General features: G+C 48.9%; 2 protein-coding genes across 2 annotated transcripts in view; both read left to right on the top strand.

The window, feature by feature from the left end:
- The first annotated feature begins 257 nt into the window (after nucleotides 1-257).
- On the top strand, nucleotides 258-9,920 carry SPDYC (speedy/RINGO cell cycle regulator family member C). Its single transcript, XM_066610374.1, has 6 exons — nucleotides 258-474; nucleotides 1,521-1,579; nucleotides 5,613-5,698; nucleotides 6,262-6,433; nucleotides 7,592-7,816; nucleotides 9,774-9,920. The coding sequence occupies exons 1-6, from the start codon at nucleotides 258-260 to the stop codon at nucleotides 9,918-9,920; spliced, it is 906 nt and encodes a 301-aa protein (XP_066466471.1).
- A 13,773-nt stretch (nucleotides 9,921-23,693) lies between these two features.
- The window catches only part of CAPN1 (calpain 1), a 39,318-nt gene continuing 35,381 nt past the window's right edge, over nucleotides 23,694-27,630 (top strand). The window contains exon 1 of the mRNA XM_066610458.1: nucleotides 23,694-23,789. The gene's annotated coding sequence lies outside the window, so the exon portion shown is untranslated. The remainder of the gene's footprint in view (nucleotides 23,790-27,630) is intronic.

Raw genomic sequence — 27,630 nt, 5'->3', positions numbered from 1 at the left:
GTTAAAACAATAAAATAACAAAAAAACAAAAAATGTAACATAAACCAAAAGAAGGTGCACAGCCTCAGATAGAGACATGTTTAATGTGAACTTGTGATTTCCCACCCAGAGGGCTTGCAGCCTAGTGTCCCATGTTGCTCAGGTCTGCCAGGTTGTTGCAAGTGACTCTGGTTATATCTGACAGTTAACTTGGCATCTAATAATCCATTTTCCCCCCCAGAATGATCCCTCTGAGCCTCTGTCACCACGGGTCAAAAATGAGGGAGAACCAGAGCACTTGTGTCCCTCCTGTGGTCACCACTGGGGTGAAGCCAGAGAACACAAGACAGCATCGCCGCACTGCAAAGGCTGTTGGAGTGCCCAGAAGAACGCAAGGGCCTGAGAGAGAACTTACCACAGCAGCCCTGAAAACTGCACAGCAGCCACTCTTCCTTCTCCGCGGAGAAGAACAAGAGGCCTTCTTCAGTCTGCTGGGTGAGATACTTTGGCCAACTGTGCTGTTCGATATCAGGTATAGACTGGGTCACCCTGCCCGTGAGTTCAGCTGAGGTGGCTGCCTCAGGTAATGGCTTAGTAGATCATAGGAAGCTGTCTTATATTGGCTCAGACCATTGGACCACCTGGGTCAGGACTGCCGTTCTTTGCTGGCAGAGGCTCTCCAGGCTTTTAGAGAGAGCGTGCCCTTCTCTACCTGCTGCTCCTCCTCCTTCTTCCACCTACGCCCTTGATTTTAATGAAAGGCATGAAGCCAGAGAGGAAGAAGAGAGTTCTAGACTAGAATATCTCCTATACTCTCCTCTGTGCTTTCACTACGCTTCCCACTCCTCTTTGTCCAGGGTAAGGGTGGTAATGGCTTTTGATGTGCCATCCCAGTGCTAGGAGTCTTTGGCACTGGGCGCCAAAGTTGACCCCAAGTATACCAGCCACCAGCCATGACTGACCTTCAAACCAGCTTTCTCTGAGCTTGTCGCAGCCCTTCCAGATTTGAACTGAACATAGTTAAAATTTTGCTCGCTCAATTTTCCAAAGTGGAGGGAGAGACCTTGCTGTTTAAATCTTTACGTCTGTGTAAATCTCTGCTTTTGCTAGGAGGAGGTGACTCTACTAGATGTATTAAAGCTGAATAGGGTTGAGGTCAGCAAGGACCTCGGTTACAACTTCTGCTGAACAACCACGAGTCTGATTGAAGAAGTGGTAGTGGGACTACAAAAAAATAGTTCTCCCAAATGCCCCAAATCCTCTCATCCGCACTGGCCCCAAGCATCCATTCATCCCACAGTGGACAACTTTCATTTTGCGTGTAAACTTTAGTTTTACACTGCCCTTGCAGTGATGGTGCAACATGGATAAGCTTGGAAAACCAGGCTGCTTACAAATGACCCCTCAGTTGGCTATAAAATAGTAATTGGACCTGAGCAATTATACCTGAGAAGCTCTGTGATGCAGCTTGTGCCATCTGAATTACATTGTTCACAATAGACGCGCTAAAAACAAATTGGCTTTGCTTGATCTTTTCTCAGAAGATGGCTTGATCCAGGAGTTCCTATCAATGGACACATGCTATAGAATTTCAGATAAGGTATGTTTCTACCATGTCTTCCACCCTGGAGCAAAGCGCTTTTTTGTAACCTGCATTTTAATATTGTTTGCTCCAATCCCTTCCCTCCCCAAAAGGGCTACATTTCTGAGTTCAGCTATTTCATTAAGAGCACCTCTTATCATGTTGGCTTTATTGACTATATACCAGCAAAGCACAGTGGAGAAGCTTGTCTGGAAGCAAAGCCACTGACCTCTGTGTCAGATTCCCAGAAAGCTACCCCTTCCAAAGCTGCACCTGAATTTTCAGTTGTTGCCTGCTGACCTCTCTCATTTTCTGTGTCCAATAATGCAGAACTGACTATTGTGTAATAAGCAGCCATTAAAGGAACATAAGAACATAAGAACAGCCCCACTGGATCAGGCCATAGGCCCATCTAGTCCAGCTTCCTGTATCTCACAGCGGCCCACCAAATGCCCCAGGGAGCACACCAGATAACAAGAGACCTCATCCTGGTGCCCTCCCTTGCATCTGGCATTCTGACATAACCCATTTCTAAAATCAGGAGGTTGCGCATACACATCATGGCTTGTACCCCATAATGGATTTTTCCTCCAGAAACTTGTCCAATCCCCTTTTAAAGGCATCTAGGCTAGACGCCATCACCACATCCTGTGGTAAGGAGTTCCACAGACCAACCACACGCTGAGTAAAGAAATATTTTCTTTTGTCTGTCCTAACCCGCCCAACACTCAATTTTAGTGGTTGTCCCCTGGTTCTGGTGTTATGTGAGAGCGTAAAGAGCATCTCCCTATCCACTCTGTCCATCCCCTGCATAATTTTGTATGTCTCAATCATGTCCCCCCTCAGGCGTCTCTTTTCTAGGCTGAAGAGGCCCAAACGCCGTAGCCTTTCCTCATAAGGAAGGTGCCCCTGCCCAGTAATCAACTTAGTCGCTCTCTTTTGCACCTTTTCCATTTCTACTATGTCTTTTTTGAGATGCGGCGACCAGAACTGGACACAATACTCCAGGTGTGGCCTTACCATAGATTTGTACAACAGCATTATAATACTAGCCGTTTTGTTCTCAATACCCTTCCTAATGATCCCAAGCATAGAACTGGCCTTCTTCACGGCCGCTGCACATTGGGTCGACACTTTCATCGACCTGTTCACCACCACTCCAAGATGTCTCTCCTGCTCAGTCACAGACAGCTCAGAACCCATCAGCCTATATCTAAAGTTTTGATTTTTTGCCCCAATGTGCATGACTTTACACTTACTGACATTGAAGCGCATCTGCCATTTTGCTGTCCATTCTCCCAGTATGGAGAGATCCTTCTGGAGCTCCTCACAATCACTTCTGGTCTTCACCACTCAGAAAAGTTTGGTGTTGTCTGCAAACTTAAGGTTAAGGTTCTTTTGTTGGATCCCAGACTTTTGAGACAGCACTTTAGGTAGAAGCATGGTGATTAGCCCATGGTTAGAGATGTAAACGTTACTGAGCCATTGGGGAACAGTGATCATGCTGCAATCCGTTTTGATGTGCACGTTGGGGGAAGAATACCAGGCAAATCTCTAACAAAAACCCTTGACTTCTGACGGGCAGACTTCCCCCAAATGAGGAGGCTGGTTAGAAGGAGGTTGAAAGGGAGGGTAAAAAGAGTTCAGTCTCTCCAGAGTACATGGAGGCTGCTTAAAACAACAGTAATAGAGGCCCAGCAGAGGTGTATACCGCAAAGAAAGAAGGGCTCCACTAAATCCAGGAGGGTGCCCACATGGCTAACCAGCCAAGTTAGAGAGGCTGTGAAGGGCAAGGAAGCTTCCTTCCGTAAATGGAAGTCTTGCCCTAATGAGGAGAGTAAAAAGGAACATAAACTGTGGCAAAAGAAATGTAAGAAGGTGATACGGGAGGCCAAGCGAGACTATGAGGAACGCATGGTCAGCAACATTAAGGGGAATAATGAAAGCTACTTCAAATATGTTAGAAGCAGGAAACCCGCCAGAGAAGTGGTTGGCCCTCTGGATGATGAGGGAGGGAAAGGGGAGATAAAAGGAGACTTAGAGATGGCAGAGAAATTAAATGAGTTCTTTGCATCTGTCTTCACGGCAGAAGACCTTGGGCAGATACCGCTGCCCGAACGGCCCCTCCTGACCGAGGAGTTAATTCAGATAGAGGTTAAAAGAGAAGATGTTTCAGACCTCATTGATAAATTAAAGATCAATAAATCACTGGGCCCGGATGGCATCCACCCAATAGTTATTAAGGAATTGAAGAATGAAGTTGCAGATCTCTTGACTAAGATATGCAACTTGTCCCTCAAAACGGCCACGGTGCCAGAAGATTGGAGGATAGCAAATGTCACGCCTATTTTTAAAAAAGGAAAGAGGGGGGACCCAGGAAACTATAGGCCGGTCAGCCTAACATCCATACCGGGTAAGATGGTGGAATGCCTCATCAAAGATAGGATCTCAAAACACATAGACGAACAGGCCTTGCTGAGGGAGAGTCAGCATGGGTTCTGTAAGGGTAAGTCTTGCCTCACAAACCTTATAGAATTCTTTGAAAAGGTCAACAGGCATGTGGATGTGGGAGAACCCGTGGACATTATATATCTGGACTTTCAGAAGGTGTTTGACACGGTCCCTCACCAAAGGCTACTGAAAAAACTCCACAGTCATGGAATTAGAGGACAGGTCCTCTCATGGATTGAGAACTGGTTGGAGGCCAGGAAGCAGAGAGTGGGTGTCAATGGGCAATTTTCACAATGGAGAGAGGTGAAAAACGGTGTGCCCCAAGGATCTGTCCTGGGACCGGTGCTTTTCAACCTCTTCATAAATGACCTGGAGACAGGGGTGAGCAGTGAAGTGGCTAAGTTTGCAGACGACACCAAACTTTTCCGAGTGGTGAAGACCAGACGTGATTGTGAGGAGCTCCAGAAGGATCTCTCCAAACTGGGAGAATGGGCAGCAAAATGGCAGATGCGCTTCAATGTCAGTAAGTGTAAAGTCATGCACATTGGGGCAAAAAATCAAAACTTTATATATAGGCTGATGGGTTCTGAGCTGTCTGTGACAAATCAGGAGAGAGATCTTGGGGTGGTGGTGGACAGGTTGATGAAAGTATCGACCCAATGTTCGGCGGCAGTGAAGAAGGCCAATTCTATGCTTGGGATCATTAGGAAGGGTATTGAGAACAAAGCGGCTAGTATTATAATGCCGTTGTACAAATCTATGGTATGGCCACACCTGGAGTATTGTGTCCAGTTCTGGTCGCCACATCTCAAAAAGACATAGTGGAAATGGAAAAGGTGCAAAAGAGAGCAACTAAGATGATTACTGGGCTGGGGCACCTTCCTTATGAGGAAAGGCTACCATGTTTGGGCCTCTTCAGCCTAGAAAAGAGACGCCTGAGGGGGGACATGATTGAGACATACAAAATTATGCAGGGGATGGACAGAGTGGATAGGGAGATGCTCTTTACACTCTCGCATAATACCAGAACCAGGGGACATCCACTAAAATTGAGTGTTGGGCGGGTTAGGACAGACAAAATATTTCTTTACTCAGCGTGTGGTTAGTCTGTGAACTCCTTGCCACAGGATGTGGTGCTGGCGTCTAGCCTAGATGCCTTTAAAAGGGGATTGGACAAGTTTCTGGAGGAAAAATCCATTATGGGGTACAAGCCATGATGTGTATGCGCAACCTCCTGATTTTAGAAATGGGTTATGTCAGAATGCCAGATGCAAGGAAGGGCACCAGGATGAGGTCTCTTGTTATCTGGCGTGCTCCCTGGAGCATTTGGTGGGCTGCTGTGAGATACAGGAAGCTGGACTAGATGGGCCTATGGCCTGATCCAGTGGGGCTGTTCTTATGTTCTTATGTTTAAGCTCAGAACTATACTCCAGTAGACTGAACAGACAGCTGCCATTCTCCTCCCTCAATGTGTATAATTACAAAAAAAGTTGGTTGTAACTCTTGTTTCAACACTTTTGTCCTCCTCCCTCTCTGTCTCCCTGCCCCTAAATGATTGCCATCTAGGATAGCTTGGATTAAAACTTGCTTTCTCATTCAGTATCTTATAGCTATGGTCTTGATGTACTTCAAACGTGCTGGCCTGCGTACAAGAGAGTACACACGAATTAATTTCTTCACGGCTCTGTAAGTTTCCAGTTTGAGAGAGTTATGGGGGAATGACTGTAACTTTGGGTTTATTAGGTCCCAACCTAATTTGTTCATGACAGCAAGTAGTTTGGCAATATGAAATTGCTTAAATGTCTCACATTCTAGCAGTGCTGAGCAGGACTGTTGCAATTGGCTGGTTCCAGTGGGAGGCAAGTTTTGAAGGCGACTAGCTGAACTGTGCTGTGACAGAGAAACAGGTCAGGTTCAAAGAGGAGTTGGTGAAATGTGAACAAGGACAGTATCAGTAGAGTTTGAGGTTGAATCCATCTCTTCCTCTGGTACTTCTTCCCATTAGAGAGGGTGATTGTGTTGGGGAAGGGGGTCACATACCCCAATGTGTACATCACTTGATTTCCTGTCACACGGCTTGCTGTCATTTTTGAACCAACTCCTTTAAAAATCATTTTGAGATGAGATCTGTAACTCATGTGTGCCTGACTGACACCTGCAAAGCATTTTCATGCATGTTCATCATTTGGAATATGAGTGCTTTGTCTGAGAGAGTTCTGAAGGCTTTCCCCTACCTGTCCCAATCACAGGTACCTGGCTAATGACATGGAAGAAGACATGGAAGACTACAAGTACGAGATCTTCCCCTGGGCACTTGGTGACAACTGGAGGCAACTCTTCCCACAGTTCTTGAAGATGAGAGAAGTCTTTTGGGCTAAAATGAAGTACAGAGCCTATGTTAGTCAGCGATGCTGTGACGAGGTGAGGCACAAGTACTTTGCCTTTCTGCTTGTTTGGAATTGGTGTGCTCTGAGCATTGATTATTATTTATAGAGTGCCATCAGTATGCATGGTTCAGTATGATAGAGGAGCCGGTTCCTATCCTGAGGGGCTAACGGTCTAGAAGTAGAAACAAGGGGGGCAGAGGGCTGCCTGTCGAGATAAATAGGAAGGAACATGTGTATTTAGTGTATGTGGGCTGAGCTGCAGTAAAGTGAATACACTGGGAAGTAGTGAAACATACTGTATTTAGTATTATACATATAGTATGTATTTACTCCATCTGCGTAAGGTAAGTAAATACAGTCAGTTCTTGTTATCTGCTAAAGTTAGGTTCCTGGAAAGCAGATACTGAATCACTGAGCCTATGGGAGAAATGGGTGAGGTTCCAGGAGAGTAGCCCTCGGGTAGCCTTTCAGAGACCTCTCATAATCAACCTCTGATCATCACCAGGGTAATAAAGGTTCAGTCCCCAAGTCTGGAAGTGAACACACATGTGTCCAGTGATTCTCCATGGGACAATACCAAAGCCCATTTGATGCACCACCAGCACAATATTCACAGATAATGAGAAAAGAGTTGCAGGTGGCAATTCTGCCCCCACAGATCAGCGAACTGGCAGATCATGAGAACTGTCTGCACGTTACTTATAGTATCGCAGGTTTCTGCAGGAGGGAGCAAAACAATTTCCTGTCTTTCTAGGGCAGGCCCTCCATACCCCAGCCCTCGGGTAGGATATGATGCACGGACAGATCTGCCCCCCCTCCGGGTTCTGTGCTGCCGATCTGGAGACTGCACCTGGCCAGCCACTTTTGGATTCCACCACCCCAGCAGCCATTGTACCTGGATTTCTGGGCAGCTGCGGCTGGCTGGGGCACAGTTTTGGGAAGGTCAGCGGCACAGAACAGCAGCTCCCCGGCAGAACAGTAAGCACTGTTCATGCTGGGGAAGCCTTTCCCTGTGTGCAGCGGTCTCCAGTTTGGAGACCACTGATCTAGGGCTTTATTCTGTGTGAGTGTGGGGAGGAGAAATGAGGTGGCTGAGGGCAACGAAGCATTTTCCTTTTCTCCCCTCCCTCAATTTTTCTTTCAGGTGTTAGATGTATTTGTTTGACTCTCAGGCTTTCTTCCTGTTGCCTAGATAATGCTGAGGAAGCCTGCTCACTGGGTCTGGTCCCGTGAACGAGCCATCCACCACAGTGGGGCGCTGAGGAGTTACCTGAAGGATGAGAAAGATTTCTTCCCTAGAGGACCTGGTGTTACACCTCCAGGCTGCCTTCTCTGTGGGTTTGATTTGGCAGAAGATGATGATGATGACCACAGTGGAAGTGGTCCACTTCTTGCCAGTGACCAGACGCTTTCCACGGTCAGGCCAAGCTTTCAGCAGCTCCCCTCTGCTAGATCCACAAACTACAGCATGCAGAGTAAGTACTAACAAATGTGTTTTGTGACACCTTTAATATGCAAAGCAGGAGGGAGCACCATATATTTCTAACCAAAATGAATGCATGATGATCACTGTTGTCAAACTGTCCTCTGGGGAAGACCTAGAGCTGAAATAACTGGTGGTAAGCTCATAGAAATCCAAGTATGTTGTAAGAATTTTCCCAGTTCATGGATTGTTTTAGCAAGGCCTGCCAAGACTGACAATCAGCCTGAAGAAAACACAGATCATGGTTCAGGATGTGGACTCACCTCCCTGCATTACAATCTCTGTGCATGAACTGGAAGTTGTCCATGACTTTGTGTACCTTGGCTCAATGATCTCCGACACTTTCTCTTGATACCGAGCTAAACAAGCGCATCGGTAAAGCAGCTACCACGTTTTCCAGACTCACAAAGAGAGTCTGGTCCAACAAGAAGCTGACGGAACATACCAAGATCCAAGTTTACAGGGCTTGTGTCTTGAGTACACTTCTGTACTGCAGCGAGTCATGGACTCTTCGCTCACAACAGGAGAGGAAACTGAACGCTTTCCACATGCGCTGCCTCCAACACATCCTCGGTATCACCTGGCAGGACAAAGTTCCAAACACTGTCCTGGAACGAGCTGGAGTCCCTAGCATGTATGCACTGCTGAAACAGATGCCTGCGTTGGCCTGGTCATGTCGTGAGAATGGGCGATGGTCGGATTCCAAAGGATCTCCTCTGTGGAGAACTTGTGCAGGGAAAGCCAAAGAGTCAAAGAAGGAAGGCCCACAGCCAGGGAGGCACACCAGGGACAGACTACATTTGCTCCCAGTGTGGAAGGGATTGTCACTCCCGAATTGGCCTTTTCAGCCACACTAGACGCTGTTCCAGCAGCACTTTTCAGAGTCTTCCGAGACTGAAGGATCTTCCGAGACTACAGTCTTCCAAGACTGAATGATGTCAATGATGTAAGAATTTTTATAATAATAATAATTATAATAATAATATAATAATAAAAAAAAACTCTGTATTTATAAACCGCTTTTCTGGTCATCGGATTACTCCTCTGACTTTATTCAAGGCGGTTTACGTAGGTAGGCATTTCTAAATCCCTTGAGGGGACTTTTACAATCATAAACGGTTCTCTCTTTCCAGAACCACACAACATTTCAGATGGATCTTCCGGGTCTGATCTCACTTCTGGCCTCCAGTGCCTCCCACGCAAGCTGACAAGCAGCTCCTTCATCTCTCACATGGAGGGCAGCCACGATGCTTCTTTGCACATACCGAAGAGCAGATGGAATAACTCTGCTGGGCTTGTCAGCTGCTTCAAGGTCTTGCTGTTCAAGGAGCTGCCAGTGTTATTGAACTGGTGACCTCTGATGTTATCTTCGAGCTAACGGAGGCTCTGCCCTCTAGACCAGACCCCCTGCTCCTTATTACTACAAGATCTTGGAACTTCTGTGTTTTTTGCCAACATGTGGCCTTATTAAAAGATTTCTGGATTAATATCTTTTACCTACACAATTTCCCAAAGAAAGAATTTGACTTTGAGTGGTAGAATCTGTTTTTAAGAGATGTTTATACTACTTGGAAGTAGCCGTAGCTTAGGAAAAACTCTGAAGACATTTTAATCACTGTAACTGTGGGATGAGGTCTCTCTATAACATTCTTGTTTAATGGTTTTGTGTATTTTTTTATTTGATTTATAATCCGCCTTTCTCCCCGAAGGGCACCCACGGTGGCTAACAACATTTAAAAATAATAAAATACATCAAAAAATACATAAAAACAGCCATAAAATAGACAAAAAGCAACCAGCAGCAATAAAATCAGCAGTAAAAACAATTAAAAGCAGCCATTAGGCATCAAAGGCTTGCTGGAATAAAAACGTCTTCAGACCTTGCCGGAAGGTTAACAGTGAAGGAGCTGTTCTCAACTCAAAGGGGAGGGAATTCCACAATACAGGCGCCACCATCGAGAAGGCCCTATTTCTGGCTGCCATCCTCCTCACCTCTCTTTATGGCGGCACAACCAACAGGGCCCCCTCTGATGACTGAAGAGGTCGGACCGGATTATATGGGAGAAGGTGGTCTCTCAAATACACTGGTCCCAAGCTGTTTAGGGCTTTGAAGGTCAAAACCAGCACCTTGAATTGGGCCCGGAAATGAATGGGCAGCTAGTGCATTCCATGAGCAGCGGTGTGACATAGTCAAACTGCCAACCTCCAGCAACCACACGGGCCGCTGCATTCTGCACTAGCTACAACTTCCGGATCGTCTTCAAGGGCAGCCCCACATAGAGTGCGTTCCAATAGTTTAATCTTGATGTCACCAAGGCATGGACCACCGTGGTCAGCTCCAACTGAGGCAGGTATGGCCACAACTGGCGCACCAACCGAAGCTGGGCAAAGGCGCTCCTGGGCAACCAGGAGCAGCTGTGAGTAACCCCCAAGCTGCAAACCTGCTCTTTCAGGGGGAGTGCGACCCCATTCAAAGCAGGGCAATAGTCCAGCACCTGCATTGTGAATTTTTTCACCAGGAAGACCTCTGTCTTGTCCGGATTTAATTTCAGCTTGTTCACCCTCATCCAGATCCCAACTGCCTCCAGGCAGCGCTCCAGGACAGCCACTCTGGAGTCCAGTGGAAAGGAGAGATAGAGTTGAGTGTCATCTGCATACTGATGGCACCCAACTCCAAATCCCCAGATGACCTCTCCCAGCAGCTTCATATAAATGTTAAATAACATAAGGACATAAGAACAGCCACACCGCAAAAGGCCATAGGCCCATCTAATCCAGCTTCTTGTATCTCACAGCGGCCCCACCAAATGCCCCACATTTGGGAGCACACCAGATAACAAGAGACCTGCATCCTGGTGCCCTCCCTTGCATTGGCATTCTGACATAGCCCATTTCTAAAATCAGGAAGTTGCACATACACATCATGGCTTGTAACCCGTAATGGATTTTTCCTCCAGAAACTTGTCCAATCCCCTTTTAAAGGCTTCCAGGCCAGATGCTGTCACCACATCCTGCTGCAAGGAGTTCCACTGACTGACCACATGCTGAGTAAAGAAATATTTACTTTTCTCTATCCTAACTCTCCCAATACTCAATTTTCGTGGATGTCCCCTGGTTCTGGTGTTATGTGAGAGTGTAAAGAGCATTTCTCTATCCACTTTATCCTTCCCATGCATAATTTTGTATGTCTCAATCATGTTCCCCCTCAGGCGTCTCTTTTCTAGGCTGAAGTGGCCCAAACGCCATAGCCTTTCCTCATAAGGAAGGTGCCCCAGCCCCATAATCATCTTAGTCGCTCTCTTTTGCACCTTTACCATTTCCACTATGTCCTTTTTGAGACGTGGCGACCAGAACAGACACAAAACTCCAGGTGTGGCCTTACCACTGTTTTGAACAATGGCATTATAATATTAGCTGTTTTGTTCTCAATACCTTTTCTAATGATCCCAAGCATAGAATTGGCCTTCTTCACTGCTGCCGCACATTGGGTCGACACTTTCATCGACCTGTCCACCACCACCCCAAGATTTCTCTCCTGATCTGTCACAGACAGCTCAGAACCCATCAGCCTATATGTGAAGTTTTGATTTTTTGCCCCAATGTGCATGACTTTACACTTACTGACATTGAAGCGCATCTGCCATTTTGCTGCCCATTCTGCCAGTCTGGAGAGATCCTTCTGGAGCTCCTCACAATCACTTCTGGTCTTCACCACTCGGAAAAGTTTGGTGTCGTCTGCAAACTTAGTCACTTCACTGCTGACCCCTGTCTCCAGGTCATTTATGAAGAGGTTGAAAAGCACCGGTCCCAGGACATGGGGAACAGAATAGAACCCTGCGGCACCCCACACTCTAAATGCCAACGTGCCGAACAGGCATCCCCCAATACCACCATCTGGAACCTGTCAGCCAAGAAGGAGCGGAACCACCGCAAAACGGTGCCTCCAATCCCCAACTCAGCTAATCGTCCCAGAAGGACACCATGGTCGATGGTGTCAAAAGCCGCTGAGAGGTCCAGAAGGACCAGCATGGATGCACTTCCACCATCCAGCTCTCGGAATAGGTCATCCACCAAGGTGACCAAGGCTGTCTCCATCCCAAAGCATGGCCTGAAGCCAGATTGAAAGGGATCCAGATAATCTGCTTCATCCAAGGCCCTCTGGAGCTGAGATGCCACCACCTGCTTGACCACTTTGCCCAGAAATGGGAGGTTTGATACTGGCCAATAATCTTCTAATATAGAAGTGTCCAGAGAGGGCTTTTTCTGGAGGGGGTGAACCACAGCCTGCTTTAGAGCCAGTGGCAACACCCTTAAGGATGAATTCACTATCTGTCCACTCAGCCAGTCCCTCCCAGGCAGATCTAATCAGCCATGCTGGGCATGGGTCGAGCGGGCAGGCAGACGGCTTCACACTCCAAAGGATCTGTCCACATCCTCAGGTTCCACAAGCTGAAAAGAATCCCACAACCCAGGACCATGGGGACATCACCAGACATTGCCAATGTGGAGTCCAAGTTGTGGCGAATCCAAGCGATTTTATTCGCAAAGTGCCTGGCAAAGGTGTTACACCGGACCTCTGTGTGGTCCTGATCCACTGGTGGGGTCTGATGGAGGAGACCCTGCACCACACTGTACAGTTCCGCTGGCCGGCTTTGTACAGATGCGATAGCGGCAGAGAAGAAGGAACGCTTCGCCGTCACTATCGCCACCGAATAGGCCCTGTAATGGGTCCTAGCCTGTTCCTGGTCAGATCTGTCACGAGTCTTCCTCCACCGTCGCTCAAGACGCCTACCCTGCCACTTCATCATTCGTAGCTCCTCAGTAAACCAAGGAGCCACTTTGGCTCTGCTGGCTGGGAGGCACCACTCGGGAGCAATCTCATCCACAGCCCTGGCCATCTCCGTGTTCCAGAGATGAACCAGAGCCTTGGATGAGTCACTGGCCTTAGCAGCAGGAAAATCCCCCAGAGCCCTCAGGAAACCATTCGGATCCATCAGTCTCCATGACGTGTGTGGGTGTTTTGAAATTACCCTGAGAAATTCCTGAAAGTGCTAAAATACTGTGTAAATGCTATGGGGTGTGTGAATTGTGAACTAACATTAGATCAGGTTTGCCTAGCCCTTGCGTTCAGGTCTTCCATGGCCTTGCCTCTATGCTCTCATACCCTGCTTCATTTCTGGCCCTCTGCTGCCATAATTCTCAGCCACCCAATGTTTTCCTGCTTCCCCCAGTGGCATCGCTGGGGGAGTGCGGGCCGCACCGGGTGACGCGCATGGGGGGATGATATGCACTGGGGGTGACACGCTAAAATCGTGGTGGTTAGGGGTATCCCCATCATATTACATACCATTTGATGCAGAATTTCTACCTGAATGCAATGCAAAAAACCAGAATGAAATGTCTCCTTTCTGTCAAAAGTTATGGCCAAAAACCTGAAGAACAAAAAATGCATGGATCCCTATGGAAAGTGAAAGTGAGCTGTATCGTGTGTTTACTCATGAGTAGGCAAACTTGCCTTAGGCCGTCGGAAAGGGCAGGCTGAGAGGAATCCAAGGACACCAGAATGGTTCTGATCAAATGAATGCAGCCCCCAAAAACACCTGAGGAGGAAGTCCCTCCCTCCAAGCAGATTGAGCCCTATGGAAAGCGAAACTAAGCCTCATGGTCACATTTACTCGAGAGTAAGCAAGCGTTCCTTGGCTGGTGTGGAAGATCAGGTGAAGGAGAGTGCAAGGCTACCAGAATGGTCCTGATCCTCTGCACCTGGAGCTAAACAAGTGCTCCAGAAGGCAGCCCCCCCACTAAAAAGGATCAAAACAGGCTTCAGTTGATAAGGTGAACCTTTTTGAGACTTGCAAAGCCAGGTGGATCCTGACAGTGATCTGGTTTAAACAGAAGTTCTTAAATTGCACTGGACACTGGGTAGGGCTGAAAACCTTACTGGTTTTGGAGGGGGGGTGTTATTGCAGGCAGGCTACAGCGGAAATTCACTTGGTGGAACAGGGCTGGCTTCTGTTTATTTAATTTGTTTTACTTCAATTATTTATACTTATTTATTTTAATTTGCCTGATGATGTCACTTTCACCATCACATCACTTCTGGTGGGTCTTGGACAGATTGACATTCTAAAAAGTGGCTCCCAGTGCTAAAAGTTTGAGAACTGCTGCAATAAGGTGTTTGACACCCGGAGGGGTGTGTGTGTGACACCATTAGTGATGAAAATCACCATTTGGAGGAATAATACTAGCATGTTATTTATCAATTAATGTGTAATTTCAGGCAGAATGTGTTCTATCTTTGTTCTATCAAAAGGTACAGCCAAAACACCAGTGGGGGCAGAGTGATGGTACATTGCCACGCCCACCACCTGGGGTGTTGCCCTGCCCACTGCATGGGGGGTGACGTGCTGGCATCCCGTACCAGGTGACGCGAACCCTAGCGATGCCACTGCTTCCCCCCCCACCCATGGTTCTGCCTCTTCTCTCTTGTGCCCCATTGTGCCTGGAACTTCTCCCTGATCAACTGCAAGATACCTCCTCAAAACCTACCTTCTCCGTGAAGTCTTTGACTACCTCTTAGCCTACATTTCTGCAACTAAGTCTTGGTACATGAATGGTATGAATTGATGTGCAGAAAGTGTTCTTGAATAGATGAACCTGTCTTACAGTAGGGGTTGGAGTTGAATTTTTTGTGGTCTCGTGAGTGCTGACCCATCCATGAAGTCAAATGGGGTGATTGCCTCAGGCAGCAGATTGGTGAGGGGAAAAGGCATCCACCTACACCTACCCATTCGCTTCAATTGCTTGCTTCCACTCCCTGGATTGGAAAAGGAAGAGCGGGATGGAGCAGCAGATGAAGTATGGAGGAGAGTAAGTATCTAGAGCAGTGCTTCCCAAACTTACCTCCGTCAGGAACCCAGAAAGAAGTGGTGATGACACAACGATGTGATGCGTGATGATGTCATCACCGCTTCTGGGGTGAGAGACCAGACGCAACTCTATAAGCAGTGGTAAGAGGCTCGGGGTGGATGGAAGGGCTTTCTCTGCCTGCCAAGCTTCCTACTGCTATTATAGGGTCATGTCATGGTCTCACAACTGGGTGGCAGGTGTACTGTGATGCCCCCAGTGCCCCTCATGACATAGCATGTTGCAGTGCACACTTTAGAACCTAGAGCATCCATTCGCCTTAATGCTTCTACTCTATCCCTCTCTTTTCCAGTTCAGGAAGTAGAAGGCGCACAGGCTGGCACCACTAGGCGTTTGGTGTACCATCTCAGTTGCTGGGAGGCCTTGAGCTGGTCCCGGAGCCCTTATAACTTTGAGTATCTCCTTTTCAAAAAAATGTTCTTCAATACCTTTGACTTACAGCCCACTCTGTACCCTGGGCTTACCAGTGGTTTTTTTTCCAGATCCACCATGTATGTCCCCAAGGGATTCACAATCTGATTAGGCAGTAAAATCATTACAGGAGTACCAGCACTTCTTGCCAAATATCCTGTGTAGCTGCTGAACTCCTTTTGGTGAGGTTTTAAGTGAAATCTTCTGGTTGGCAGTCCTGCAGGAACCTGCTACGGAGGCAGATGGAACTGGCAAGGAATGGCAATTCGTGAGAGAGTCTCTGGTGGCCTAAGGACTCCTCCACACCTTCTCCGCCTCCTTTGCGTAGTGTTCTTGGACATTCTCCGGTCTACGTCTGCAGTGATCTACTTTTCAAGCACTTTATCTTCTTCCTTGCCAAGAGATGTGGACAGCAATGCCCGTGTGTGTATGTGTGTGCGTGTGTGTGTGTATAAAAAGAGCTATTCGGTGTGATTTGTACAATGCCAAATGTGCAAGCTGGACATTCTTAATAAATATGTCTAGAAGAAGCAGCGTATCCTTGGAGCACTTTATGATGCTATTCTGAACATTATCAGGGCCTTATTTAGAAATACATTTCTACAGAGGGAGATTTTAAGGACTTGCCTACTTGCAGTGTTCCCTAGAGGCAACTGATGACCTATTGGTTTTCTTAGCAGTGAAGAAGGCCAATTCTATGCTTGGGATCATTAGGAAGGGTATTGAGAACAAAACAGCTAGTATTATAATGCCGTTGTACAAATCGATGGTAAGGCCACACCTGGAGTATTGTGTCCAGTTCTGGTCGCCGCATCTCAAAAAAGACATAGTGGAAATGGAAAAGGTGCAAAAGAGAGCGACTAAGATGATTACGGGGCTGGGACACCTTCCTTATGAGGAAAGGCTATGGCGTTTGGGCCTCTTCAGCCTAGAAAAGAGACGCTTGAGGGGGGACATGATTGAGACATACAAAATTATGCAGGGGATGGACAGAGTGGATAGGGAGATGCTCTTTACACTCTCACATAATACCAGAACCAGGGGACATCCACTAAAATTGAGTGTTGGGCGGGTTAGGACAGACAAAAGAAAATATTTCTTTACTCAGCGTGTGGTCGGTCTGTGGAACTCCTTGCCACAGGATGTGGTGCTGGCGTCTAGCCTAGACGCCTTTAAAAGGGGATTGGACGGGTTTCTGGAGGAAAAATCCATTACGGGTTACAAGCCATGATGTGTAGGCGCAACCTCCTGATTTTAGGAATAGGTTAAGTCAGAATGCCAGATGTAGGGGAGGGCACCAGGATGCAGGTCTCTTGTTATCTGGTGTGCTCCCTGGGGCATTTGGTGGGCCGCTGTGAGATACAGGAAGCTGGACTAGATGGGTCTATGGCCTGATCCAGTGGGGCTGTTCTTATGTTCTTATGTTCTTATGTTAGCATGGAGCTAGGAGGGTTTGGCTCCTCTTTGGAAAAAAAATCCCAGTATGTCTAACATCTGGCCCCTTTTTCCTTATGAGGAGCTGCCCCTCAAAAAAGTCTCAAGTTTAAATGAACAGTTAATGTTATACAAAGGGTAGCTGTTCCCCTTCTCCAACCAGCAGGAAGCTCCAGGGTATCTCTATTTTAAAAAAAGACCCTGTAAAGAGAGCACTGAAGACTTTTGGGGGGGGGGGGCATCTAGAGTGCCAGCCTTATTACCTTCCTCTTTCAGAAGCTTAAGGGGATCACTAGAATTGACCAGAATTTGTGAGGAAGGTGGGATTCAGTTAAGCATCTCTCACCTTCTATCCCTCTTTTGGGCATATCTTGACTGAGACGGTGCTTGCCCGTTTCATGTTGTCATTAAGGGTAGCAGTGGGAGATGGCCAAATCAGTTTGCAGGATTCAGTCCACTGGGAAGTTCTCTTGTGCAAGTTCTCTTTACTCCATTTATTTCAACAGGGTTTTCGCAGGAGAAATTATAAGAACATAAGAACAGCCCCACTGGATCAGGCCATAGGCCCATCTAGTCCAGCTTCCTGTATCTCACAGCGGCCCACCAAATGCCCCAGGGAGCACACCAGATAACAAGAGACCTGCATCCTGGTGCCCTCCCTTGCATCTGGCCTTCTGACATAACCCATTTCTAAAATCAGGAGGTTGCGCCTACACATCATGGCTTGTAACCCGTAATGGATTTTTCCTCCAGAAACCTATCCAATCCCCGTTTAAAGGCGTCCAGGCCAGATGCCATCACCACACCCTGTGGCAAGGAGTTCCACAGACCGACCACACACTGAGTAAAGAAATATTTTCTCTTGTCTGTTCTAACTCTCCCAACACTCAATTTTAGTGGATGTCCCCTGGTTCTGGTGTTATGTGAGAGTGTAAAGAGCATCTCCCTATCCACTCTGTCCATCCCCTGCATAATTTTGTATGTCTCAATCATGTCCCCCCTCAGGCGTCTCTTTTCTAGGCTGAAGAGGCCCAAACGCCGTAGCCTTTCCTCGTAAGGAAGGTGCCCCAGCCCCATAATCATCTTAGTTGCTCTCTTTTGCACCTTTTCCATTTCCACTATGTCTTTTTTGAGATGCGGCGACCAGAACTGGACACAATACTCCAGGTGTGGCCTCACCATCGATTTGTACAACGGCATTATAATATTAGCCGTTTTGTTCTCAATACCTTTCCTAATGATCCCAAGCATAGAATTGGCCTTCTTCACTGCCGCCGAACATTGGGTCGACACTTTCATCGATCTGCCCACCACCACCCCAAGATCTCTCCTGATCTGTCACAGACAGCTCAGAACCCATCAGCCTATATGTGAAGTTTTGATTTTTTGCCCCAATGTGCATGACTTTACACTTACTGACATTGAAGCGCATCTGCCATTTTGTTGCCCATTCTGCCAGTCTGGAGAGATCCTGGAGCTCCTCGCAATCACATCTGGTCTTCATCACTCGGAAAAGTTTGGTGTCGTCTGCAAACTTTGCAACCCCACTACTCAACCCTGTCTCCAGGTCCTTTATGAAGAGGTTGAAAAGCACCGGTCCCAGGACAGATCCTTGGGGCTCACCACTTTCCACCTCTCTCCATTGTGAAAATTGCCCATTGACACCCACACTCTGCTTCCTGGCCTCCAACCAGTTCTCAATCCATGAGAGGACCTGCCCTCTAATTCCCTGACTGTGGAGTATTTTCAGTAGCCTTTGGTGAGGGACCGTGTCGAACGCCTTCTGAAAGTCCAGATATAATGTCCACGGGTTCTCCCACATCCACATGCCTGTTGACCTTTTCAAAGAATTCTATAAGGTTTGTGAGGCAAGACTTACCTTTACAGAAGCCATGCTGATTCTCCCTCAGCAAGGCCTGTTCGTCTATGTGTTTTGCGATCCTATCTTTGATGAGGCATTCCACCATCTTACCCGGTATAGATGTTAGGCTGACCGGCCTATAGTTTCCCTGGTCTCTTTCCCTTTTTAAAGATAGGCGTGACATTTGCTATCCTCCAATCTTCTGGCACCGTGGCCGTTTTGAGGGACAAGTTGCATATCTTAGTCAAGAGATCAGCAATTTCATTCTTCAATTCCTTAATAACTCTTGGGTGGATGCCATCAGGGCCTGGTGACTTATTGATCTTTAATTTATCAATGAGGTCTGAAACATCTTCTCTTTTAACCTCTATCTGACTTAGAGGTTAACCTCTTAACCTCTAACTCCTCGGTCAGGAGGGGCCGTTCGGGCAGCGGTATCTGCCCGAAGTCTTCTGCCATGAAGACAGATGCAAAGAACTAATTTAATTTCTCTGCCACCTCTAAGTCTCCTTTTATCTCCCCTTTCCCTTCTTCACCATCCAGAGGGCCAACTGCTTCTCTGGCAGGTTTCCTGCTTCTAACATATTGGAAGAAGCTTTTATTATTCCCCTTAATGCTGCTGGCCATGTGTTCCTTATAGTCTCGCTTGGCCTCCCATATCACCTTCTTACATTTCTTTTGCCACAGTTTATGTTCCTTTTTATTTTCCTCATTAGGGCAAGACTTCCATTTATGGAAGGAAGCTTCCTTGCCCTTCACAGCCTCTCTAACTTGGCTGATTAGCCATGCGGGCACCCTCCTGGATTTAGTGGAACCCTTCTTTCTTTGTGGTATACACATCTGCTGGGCCTCTATTACTGTTGTTTTAAGCAGCCTTCATTGGACTCTTTTTACCTTCCCTTTCAACCTCCTTCCAACCAGCCTCCTCATTTGAGGAAAGTCTGCCCGTCAGAAGTCAAGAGTTTTTGTTAGAGATTTGCCTGGTATTCTTCCCCCAACGTGCACATCAAAACGGATCGCAGCATGTTCCCCAATGGCTCAGTAACATTTACATCTCTAACCAGGTCATGTGTACCACACAATATTAAATCCAGAGTCACCTGCCCTCTGGTGGGCTCCGTGACTAGCTGCTCTAAGCCACAGTCATTTAGCACGTCAAGATATCCGGTCTCCTTATCGTGACCAGAACACAAATTGACCCAGTCTATTTGAGGATAATTGAAGTCCCCCATGATTACAACCCTGTCCCTCTTTGTCACCTCCCTGATCTGTTTCCTCATTTCAAGGTCCCCATCCGATTTCTGGCTGGAGGACGATAGCACGCCCCCAGTATTACATCACTGCACAAGCCTGGTAATTTAACCCACAGAGATTCTACGGTGGAGTCGGACCCACCTTCAATCTCTACTTTGCTGGATTCTATCCCTTCCTTAACATAAACGGCCACCCCACCTCCAACACGCCCCTGCCTGTCCCTCCTGTAGAGTTTATAGCCCGGGATTGCGGTATCCCACTGATTCTCCGCATTCCACCAGGTTTCCGTTATGCCCACTATGTCAATGTTTTCCCTTGTCACCAGACATCCCAGTTCTCCCATCTTTGCTCGGAGACTTCGGGCATTTGCATAAAAGCATTTATACACGGAATGCCCCCAGGATGGGCTGCTTATTCGCTCCTTTGTCCCCACATCCTCTCATTGTGCCAAACCGTCTATCACATCCCATCACGCTACCATTCCCAATTTCTTCTCCTACTCTGCCTTTGTCTTGTTGTTCTCTAACCTCCCCATCCTCATCCCATAGGGATGAGAAGTCCCGAACCGTATGCCCCTCGGCTCCCCAGGGATCAGTTTAAAAGCTGCTCTGCCACCTTTTTAATGTTATGCGCCAGCAGTCTGGTTCCATTCTGGTTCAAGTGGAGCCCGTCCCTCTTGTAGCGGCCCCGCTTGTCCCAAAACATTCCCCAGTGCCTAACGAATCTAAACCCCTCCTCCCTACACTACCGTCTCGTCCACGCATTGAGATCCCTGATCTCCGCCTGCCTAGCTGGCCCTATGCGTGGAAGAGGTAGCACTTCAGAGAACGCTACCTTTGAGGTCCTGGCTTTCAGCTTCCTGCCTAAAAGCCTAAATTTGGCCTCCAGGACCTCCCAGCTACACTTGCCCACAAATTCCTGTGGTTGTGTCTGATGATAGTGTGAGAGGATGCTGTTTGCATTTGCCAGCCCTGAAACTCAGACCTTTGGGGTTGGTCCTGGATATTACTTCATGTGCTGTTGCTGAAAGATACAGAGCAGGTCTTCCTTGAAACCTTGAAGGAAACCTTGAAGAAAATGCTTTTAAAGGATGATTTTGCTGTGGCAAGATTGAGTGCCAAGCTCCAGTTCACATAATTAATGGGTGGCCTTTCAGGAGTCATGTTAGCATAAGACTTAATTCTCCTCCCTGAATGGAAGTAGTTTCTTTAAAGATGCAAGGAACCAGTACAATCAGGCTTACTTTAAAACAACAACCTGTGACAATCCAGGGCTCGGGCTGATCAGGTAATGGGTTTATTTTAGCAGCTTCCAGCTCTGAACCTTTTCATTCAGTCTAGTAAGGCTGGAGTGAGTCTGGCAGCTAAAGCAGAGGCCTGTTGCACCTTTAAAGACTACAGGAAAATTCCTGATTGCCACTAGTTTGGACCTTCAACTAGCCCTAGGAGGCTTTTGGGATGCCTGTGGGGCTGTTGAGCTGCGTGGCTACCATAAGCAGGTTTTCCCTTCTTCCTGACCTGGTCAGGAAACAAAAAATGTGGTTTTGAGCCAGCTTATTGGATGCCCAAGAGGGAAAGTGACCCCATCCTGTATCCATTCACCAAAGGAAAACCTGGTTACAGGGTGTAAGGAACTGCCCTGTGCACTGATGTCACAAGATCACTGCCCCACATCTGGGGCATAATTACATCATTTCTAGGTTTCCCTGGAGAATGGGGTGCTCACTGCTGTAACCTTGTGTGCCTGTCCCTTTGGAGACTCCCAGCCTTCAAGGGGAAAGGAATGGGGCATGTATGAAGTAGCAGAGCCCTGCCCTCTGGGGAGAACCTGGGAGGAAGTGACTGGGCAGAGGTGTAACTTGGGCAAAGCCTGAGGGGCACACGCCCCAATCATGTACCCCAGGCATAGTGCTTGGTGAATACCTGCAAGTTAACAAGCACACCACACACCCTTTGTGCAGTTGCCTTGTCCACTCACCCAGGCATTGCACATGTCAGCCTGGGCCAGCCACCAACATGTGCTGGACTGGTGTGAATTCTTCTGGTAGGGAAGGTATCCTACAAGTCCTTCCACTTGCCTTGGAGCTGCCATGCCTTTTTCCCCCAGCCAACCACTTGAACCCTCCTTCATTGTCCCAGGCTTCCATCAGCGCCGAATTCTTGCCTGCACCCTGTTTGTTTCGGTGTCCTTCCTCTGAAGAAAATAACTCTTTATGGGTACTAATGTTGACATGTCTGGTCTTGGTTCCCTTGATACTTTCCAGCTTTTGGGAGGATGCCAGGCATTTGGGGGTTCCTTCTGCCAGAAAAGAGGTAGGCTCCTTCTGCCTAGTTTCCCTTACTTGGGCATTGTCATGAATATGTGCAGTTCAGGCCTAGTGGCACTGCAAAGCCTGAACCAAAGTAACCCAGTAACACAGAAGGGGCTTGCAGTCCTAGCTGCTAGGAATTTACAACTCAATGGAAGGTGATAATGTAGCACCTAGGCAGCCAGAAAGACGCCCATCAAGGATGGAATGCAGCTGTAGATCTCCACGGGGGAGTGAAGAGCTGAGAGGGCTAGCTTCCAGCCCCACTTCCATAGGACAGGGTCTTCTGGTCTTTGTCTCTTAGTGAGATAGGTGGTGGGTGCACATCCTGCCAGGGTGCACATCCTGCCAGGACCATGTGGCCTCTTAGGTAACTGAGGATCTACAAAAGAAGCTGACCCAGGTGAGAGTTAGGAAATAATAGAGTTAGCCAGTTAGCTTTGTTGTTTTATGCTGATATGTTCCCTAGAAGTTTTTATGCCTCTAGCAATTGCTACCTTTTGTAACTTTTTGTAATCCTATGTACTTAATAAAGTAAAAATTCTTTTACCATGATGGTTCATTGTCTGTTGGGGTCAAAGGTTCAGAATCCTGCCTAGCCCTTCAGCAAGCTACCAAAAATCCTCATTGTGGACTAGTAACTTGAGGACTGAGACTTTAAGTAAAGAAAGTGCTCAGTGCCTACAAGGGATATAGTTAAGCTTAGGGTCTCGGTGTCCCTGGACTGAGAAACTGGCTCTTACAGGGTGGTGGCAGTACTACTGAACAGGGATCTTGGCAGTTGGTGCCAATTTGTCTCTGGCCTGGTCCTGTGCATGTTTAAATGGAAGTTCCCCAGCATTTCATGGCAGGGCTGGCCAGAGGAGCAGCCTGCCTAGTTCAGGTTTCCCACTCTGCTCCTTCCTCTCTGGGCTGGCAGAGGTGGGCTCGGGCTTCCCCTCTCCCTTCCTCCCCCACCCTCTCGGTGTCCTTCCCAGGCCAGGGCGTGGAAGTGGGGCGGGCACTCCTTCCTTCCTGAGGCAGCCTTCGCAGCTGGCCTCCGACAGAGCCTGCCTGGCTGGAAGAAGGCCAGGGTGGGCGAGCGCCCAGAGGAACGCCGGCTGGCTGCCTCGTCCCTGCCTCCAGCAGTCTGGGAAGCCACCGGCTGCCCCCAAGCCCTGCCTGCCCCGGGCGTCCGGCAGAGCAGCTGCACCTTTGCAGGGCGCGGAGCCTCCCGTGCGCCACTCCAGCTGCTGCCAGGCGGGGGCAGCTCCAAGTGCCCCCCGCCCGTTCCCGAGCAGGGGCTGCCCAGGTCCCCTTCTGAGCGCGATGCCCCTTCGCCCGGCCAAGGGTGCCCCGCGGGGGCAGCAGGCGGGGAGGGCGCTCTGTTGCGGTGCCTCCGCCTGGGCTGTTGCAATGCGGAGGAGGGCAGGGAAGGGAAGCCCCGCGGGGGGGGGAGCCAGCCAGCCCCATGCCCGCCCTGGCACGGCTCGGTCCTGTTGGGTGCCTGGCGGGGCCGGAGAAGGGCCCTCTCCCCGCAGCCCTCGTCTCCTGGGCGGGCTGCCCTCTCCCGGAGCCCGTGTGTGTCGTGGCTGCGCCCCCCCCCGCAGACGCCCAGCCTGGGAGGAGCCTGCCAGGGAGGGGCTGGAGATCTGCGAACAGACAGCGACAGCCGGGCTGGTTCCGTCCTCCCGCCCGCTCGCAGAGATTGCCAGGCTCGGATCTGGGCGCAGGTAAAGGGTCGCGGGCGGTGGGGCCGAGGGGCGCGGACTGCACTTGGGCACGCGAAGTTTCCAGGAAGGGGAGTGCGGGGCGCCCCTCCCGCGCTGGAGCCTTTCTTGGGGCTGAGTCGGAGCCAAACCCCCCCCCCGTCTCAGCCTAGAGCATGTTTTTCAAGAGAATAGCGCCTCTGAGCATGTGCAGAGAGACCTATCCCTCCTGCAAGCAGCTCCCCAGGAGGGGGTGGAGGCTTCCGGGAACAGAGCTCGCTTGGCACAGAGGCTGCGGTTGGGAAGCCAAGGAAGTCAACTGCAACCATTAGGAGGGCCTGACCCCTGGGACAGTGTCGCCTGGAGGAGGGGAGCCCTCCGCATGCAGACCCCCTTGGCCTGACAAGCGTTGGCCACTCCGGAGGTTGTTGGAAGCCCCGTTCTGGGCTCTCTCCAGCCTTTATTCTGTTGGCTCACAGCTTGCACAGTTTGGTCCTGCAGCCGGCTCTGCAAGGAAGGCCTCTGGGATGCCCATTTGACCCAGAGCTGGGAGACCTGTCAGTTTAAAATGATCTGGGGGGGGGGAAGAGAAGCCCCTTCCCAGTGAGGACAGTGTAATCCTGGGGGGGGGGTGTCATGGGGTGACCAGAAGCCCATGCCTGTCAGAAGGAGCCACTGATCAAAGTCCTCATTCAGCCATGCTATCCCAGTCTGCCCAGAACCAGATATACTGGTAGTGCCCAGCAACCCGACCTGCAGTGGGAGTCTTCCCCATATAGACCCTTTTGGGACACCTCCATTAGTTGGTGAAGGGGGTGGAAGGAACTGCCGCTGGCACTAGGCTGGGGGGGACGGGACAGGCAGAGGCCGAGCATGCCAAAACGGGCCCAGCGGAAGGCTTTTTTGCAGGGCCTCCTGCATCTGAGTGCCCGCACAAGAGCCATGATCAATTTTCATAATTGTGTGCAGAGCAGAGAGAGTGAGGGCCCAATCCTAACCAACTTTCTAGCACTCTTGCAGCTGTAATGCAGCCCCAAGGTAAAAAAAAAAAAGTTCCCTTACCAGGAAGAGGCCTCCATGACTGCCTCCCCCACTACAGGATGCAACACACTCCCCATTTCTCCCTGGCAAAAGAAATGTAAGAAGGTGATACGGGAGGCCAAGCGAGACTATGAGGAACGCATGGCCAGCAACATTAAGGGGAATAATAAAAGCTTCTTCCAATATGTTAGAAGCAGGAAACCCGCCAGAGAAGCGGTTGGCCCTCTGGATGGTGAGGAGGGGAAATGGGAGATAAAAGGAGACTTAGAGATGGCAGAGAAATTGAATGAGTTCTTTACATCTGTCTTCACGGCTGAAGACCTCCGGCAGATACCGCTGCCCGAACGGCCCCTCCTGACCGAGGAGTTAAGTCAGATAGAGGTTAAAAGAGAAAATGTTTCAGACCTCATTGATAAATTAAAGATCAATAAGTCACCGGGCCCTGATGGCGTCCCCCCAAGAGTTATTAAGGAATTGAAGATATGCAACTTGTCCCTCAAAACGGCCATGGTGCCAGAGGACTGGAGGATAGCAAATGTCATGCTGATCTTTAAAAAGGGAAAGAGGGGGGACCCAGGAAACTATAGGCCGGTCAGCCTAACATCCATACCGGGTAAGATGGTGGAATGCCTCATCAAAGATAGGATCTCAAAACACATAGACGAACAGGCCTTGCTGAGGGAGAATCAGCCTGGCTTCTGTAAGGGAAAGTCTTGCCTCACGAACCTTATAGAATTCTTTGAAAAGGTCAACAGGCCTGTGGATGCGGGAGAACCCATGGACATTATATATCTGGACTTTTAGAAGGCGTTTGACACGGTCCCTCACCAAAGGCTACTGAAAAAACTCCACAGTCAGGGAATTAGAGGACAGGTCCTCTCGCGGATTGAGAACTGGTTGGAGGCCAGGAAGCAGAGAGTGGGTGTCAATGAGCAATTTTCACAATGGAGAGAGGTGAAAAGCGGTGTGCCCCAAGGATCTGTCCTGGGACCGGTGCTCTTCAAGCTCTTCATAAATGACCTGGAGACAGGGTTGAGCAGTGAGGTGGCTAAGTTTGCAGACGACACCAAACTTTTCCGAGTAGTGAAGACCAGACGTGATTGTGAGGAGCTCCAAAAGGATCTCTCCAAACTGGCAGAATGGGCAGCAAAATGGCAGATGCGCTTCAATGTCAGTAAGTGTAAAGTCATGCACATTGGGGCAAAAAATCAAAACTTTAGATATAGGCTGATGGGTTCTGAGCTGTCTGTGACATTTCAGGAGAGAGATCTTGGGGTGGTAGTGGATAGGTCGATCAAAGTGTTGACCAATGTACGGCGGCAGTGAAGAAGGCCAATTCTATGCTTGGGATCATTAGGAAAGGTATTGAGAACAAAACGGCTAATATTATAATGCCGTTGTACAAATTGATGGTAAGGCCACATCTGGAGTATTGTGTCCAGTTCTGGTCGCCGCATCTCAAAAAAGACATAGTGGAAATGGAAAAGGTGCAAAAGAGAGCGAATAAGATGATTACTGGGCTGGGGCACCTTCCTTATGAGGAAAGGCTACGGCGTTTGGGCCTCTTCAGCCTAGAAAAGAGGCGCCTGAGGGGGGACATGCTTGAGACATACAAAATTATGCATGGGAAGGATAAAGTGTATAGAGAGATGCTCTTTACACTCTCACATAACACCAGAACCAGGGGACATCCACTGAAATTGAGTGTTGGAAGAGTTAGAACAGACAAAAGAAAATATTTCTTTACTCAGCATGTGGTTGGTCTGTGGTACTCCTTGCCACAGGATGTGGTGATGGTGTCTGGCCTGGACGCCTTTAAAAGGGGATTGGACAAGTTTCTGGAGGAAAAATCCATTATGGGTTACAAGCCATGATGTGTATGCGCAACCTCCTGATTTTAGAAATGGGCTGTCAGATGCAGAGGAGGGCATCAGGATGCAGGTCTCTTGTTATCAGGTGTGCTCCCTGGGCCATTCGGTGGGGCCGCTGTGGGAAGCTGGACTAGATGGGCCTATGGCCTGATCCAGTGGGGCTGTTTTTATGTTCTTATGTTCATTGGCACAGCCACTTCAGTGCTGAAAAGTTGGACAGGATTAGGCCCTGAATCTTCCTTCCTCTCTTACTAGTAGTTCAATAGAATTGATTGACAGCAGTGAAGGTGGATAGCTTGCCATTTGAGATCTAGAGTTCCCTTCAGTGGCTCTGGAAAAGGGGTGAGAGAAACCCAGTGAAGCTTCCAGGCTCTGCCTTTGCGCCCTAGATGTCAAAATGAGGAATGACTGGCGGGGGAGGGGGGAAGGTTGTGCATTTCCTTGTGGCCTGTTTTGTCTTCCGAGAAGCATCTGCTTGGGAAAGGGTTAGAAGCAGGAAGGCCCTGATCTCCATGGGCCCTGGGCCTGCTTCAGCAGGTTGATAGCAGCCTGTCCGTGACAGTTGACCATGAAAGATGAAATCTCCATTTGCAGGATCTTCACGTAGGACCCTTGTTAAAACTTGTGGCTGGCAAGGCACAGATTGGGGCTAATGGTGTTGCTGACACCAGAAGCTTTCCACAGGGAGAGCCTTGGCTTTGCAAGCCATACCTGCTGTCCTCTGAGCCAGACTGTTGGTTTCTCTGAGTCAGGATTATCTATAGCAGGGGTGCCCAAACCCTGGCCCTGGGGCCGCTTGCGGCCCTCGAGGCTTCTCAGTGCGGCCCTCAGGGAGCACACAGTCTCCAATGAGACTCTAGCCCTCTGGAGATTTGTTGGAGCCCACACTGGCCCGACACAACTGCTCTCAGCATGAGGGCGACTGTTTGACCTCTCACATGAGCTGTGGGATG

Source organism: Tiliqua scincoides, chromosome 15 (genome assembly GCF_035046505.1).
Source record: "Tiliqua scincoides isolate rTilSci1 chromosome 15, rTilSci1.hap2, whole genome shotgun sequence".
In the NCBI taxonomy this organism is placed as follows: Eukaryota; Metazoa; Chordata; class Lepidosauria; order Squamata; family Scincidae; genus Tiliqua; species Tiliqua scincoides.
The sequence above is the reverse complement of the archived record's forward strand: the minus strand, read 5'-3'. Positions and strand labels throughout refer to the sequence as shown.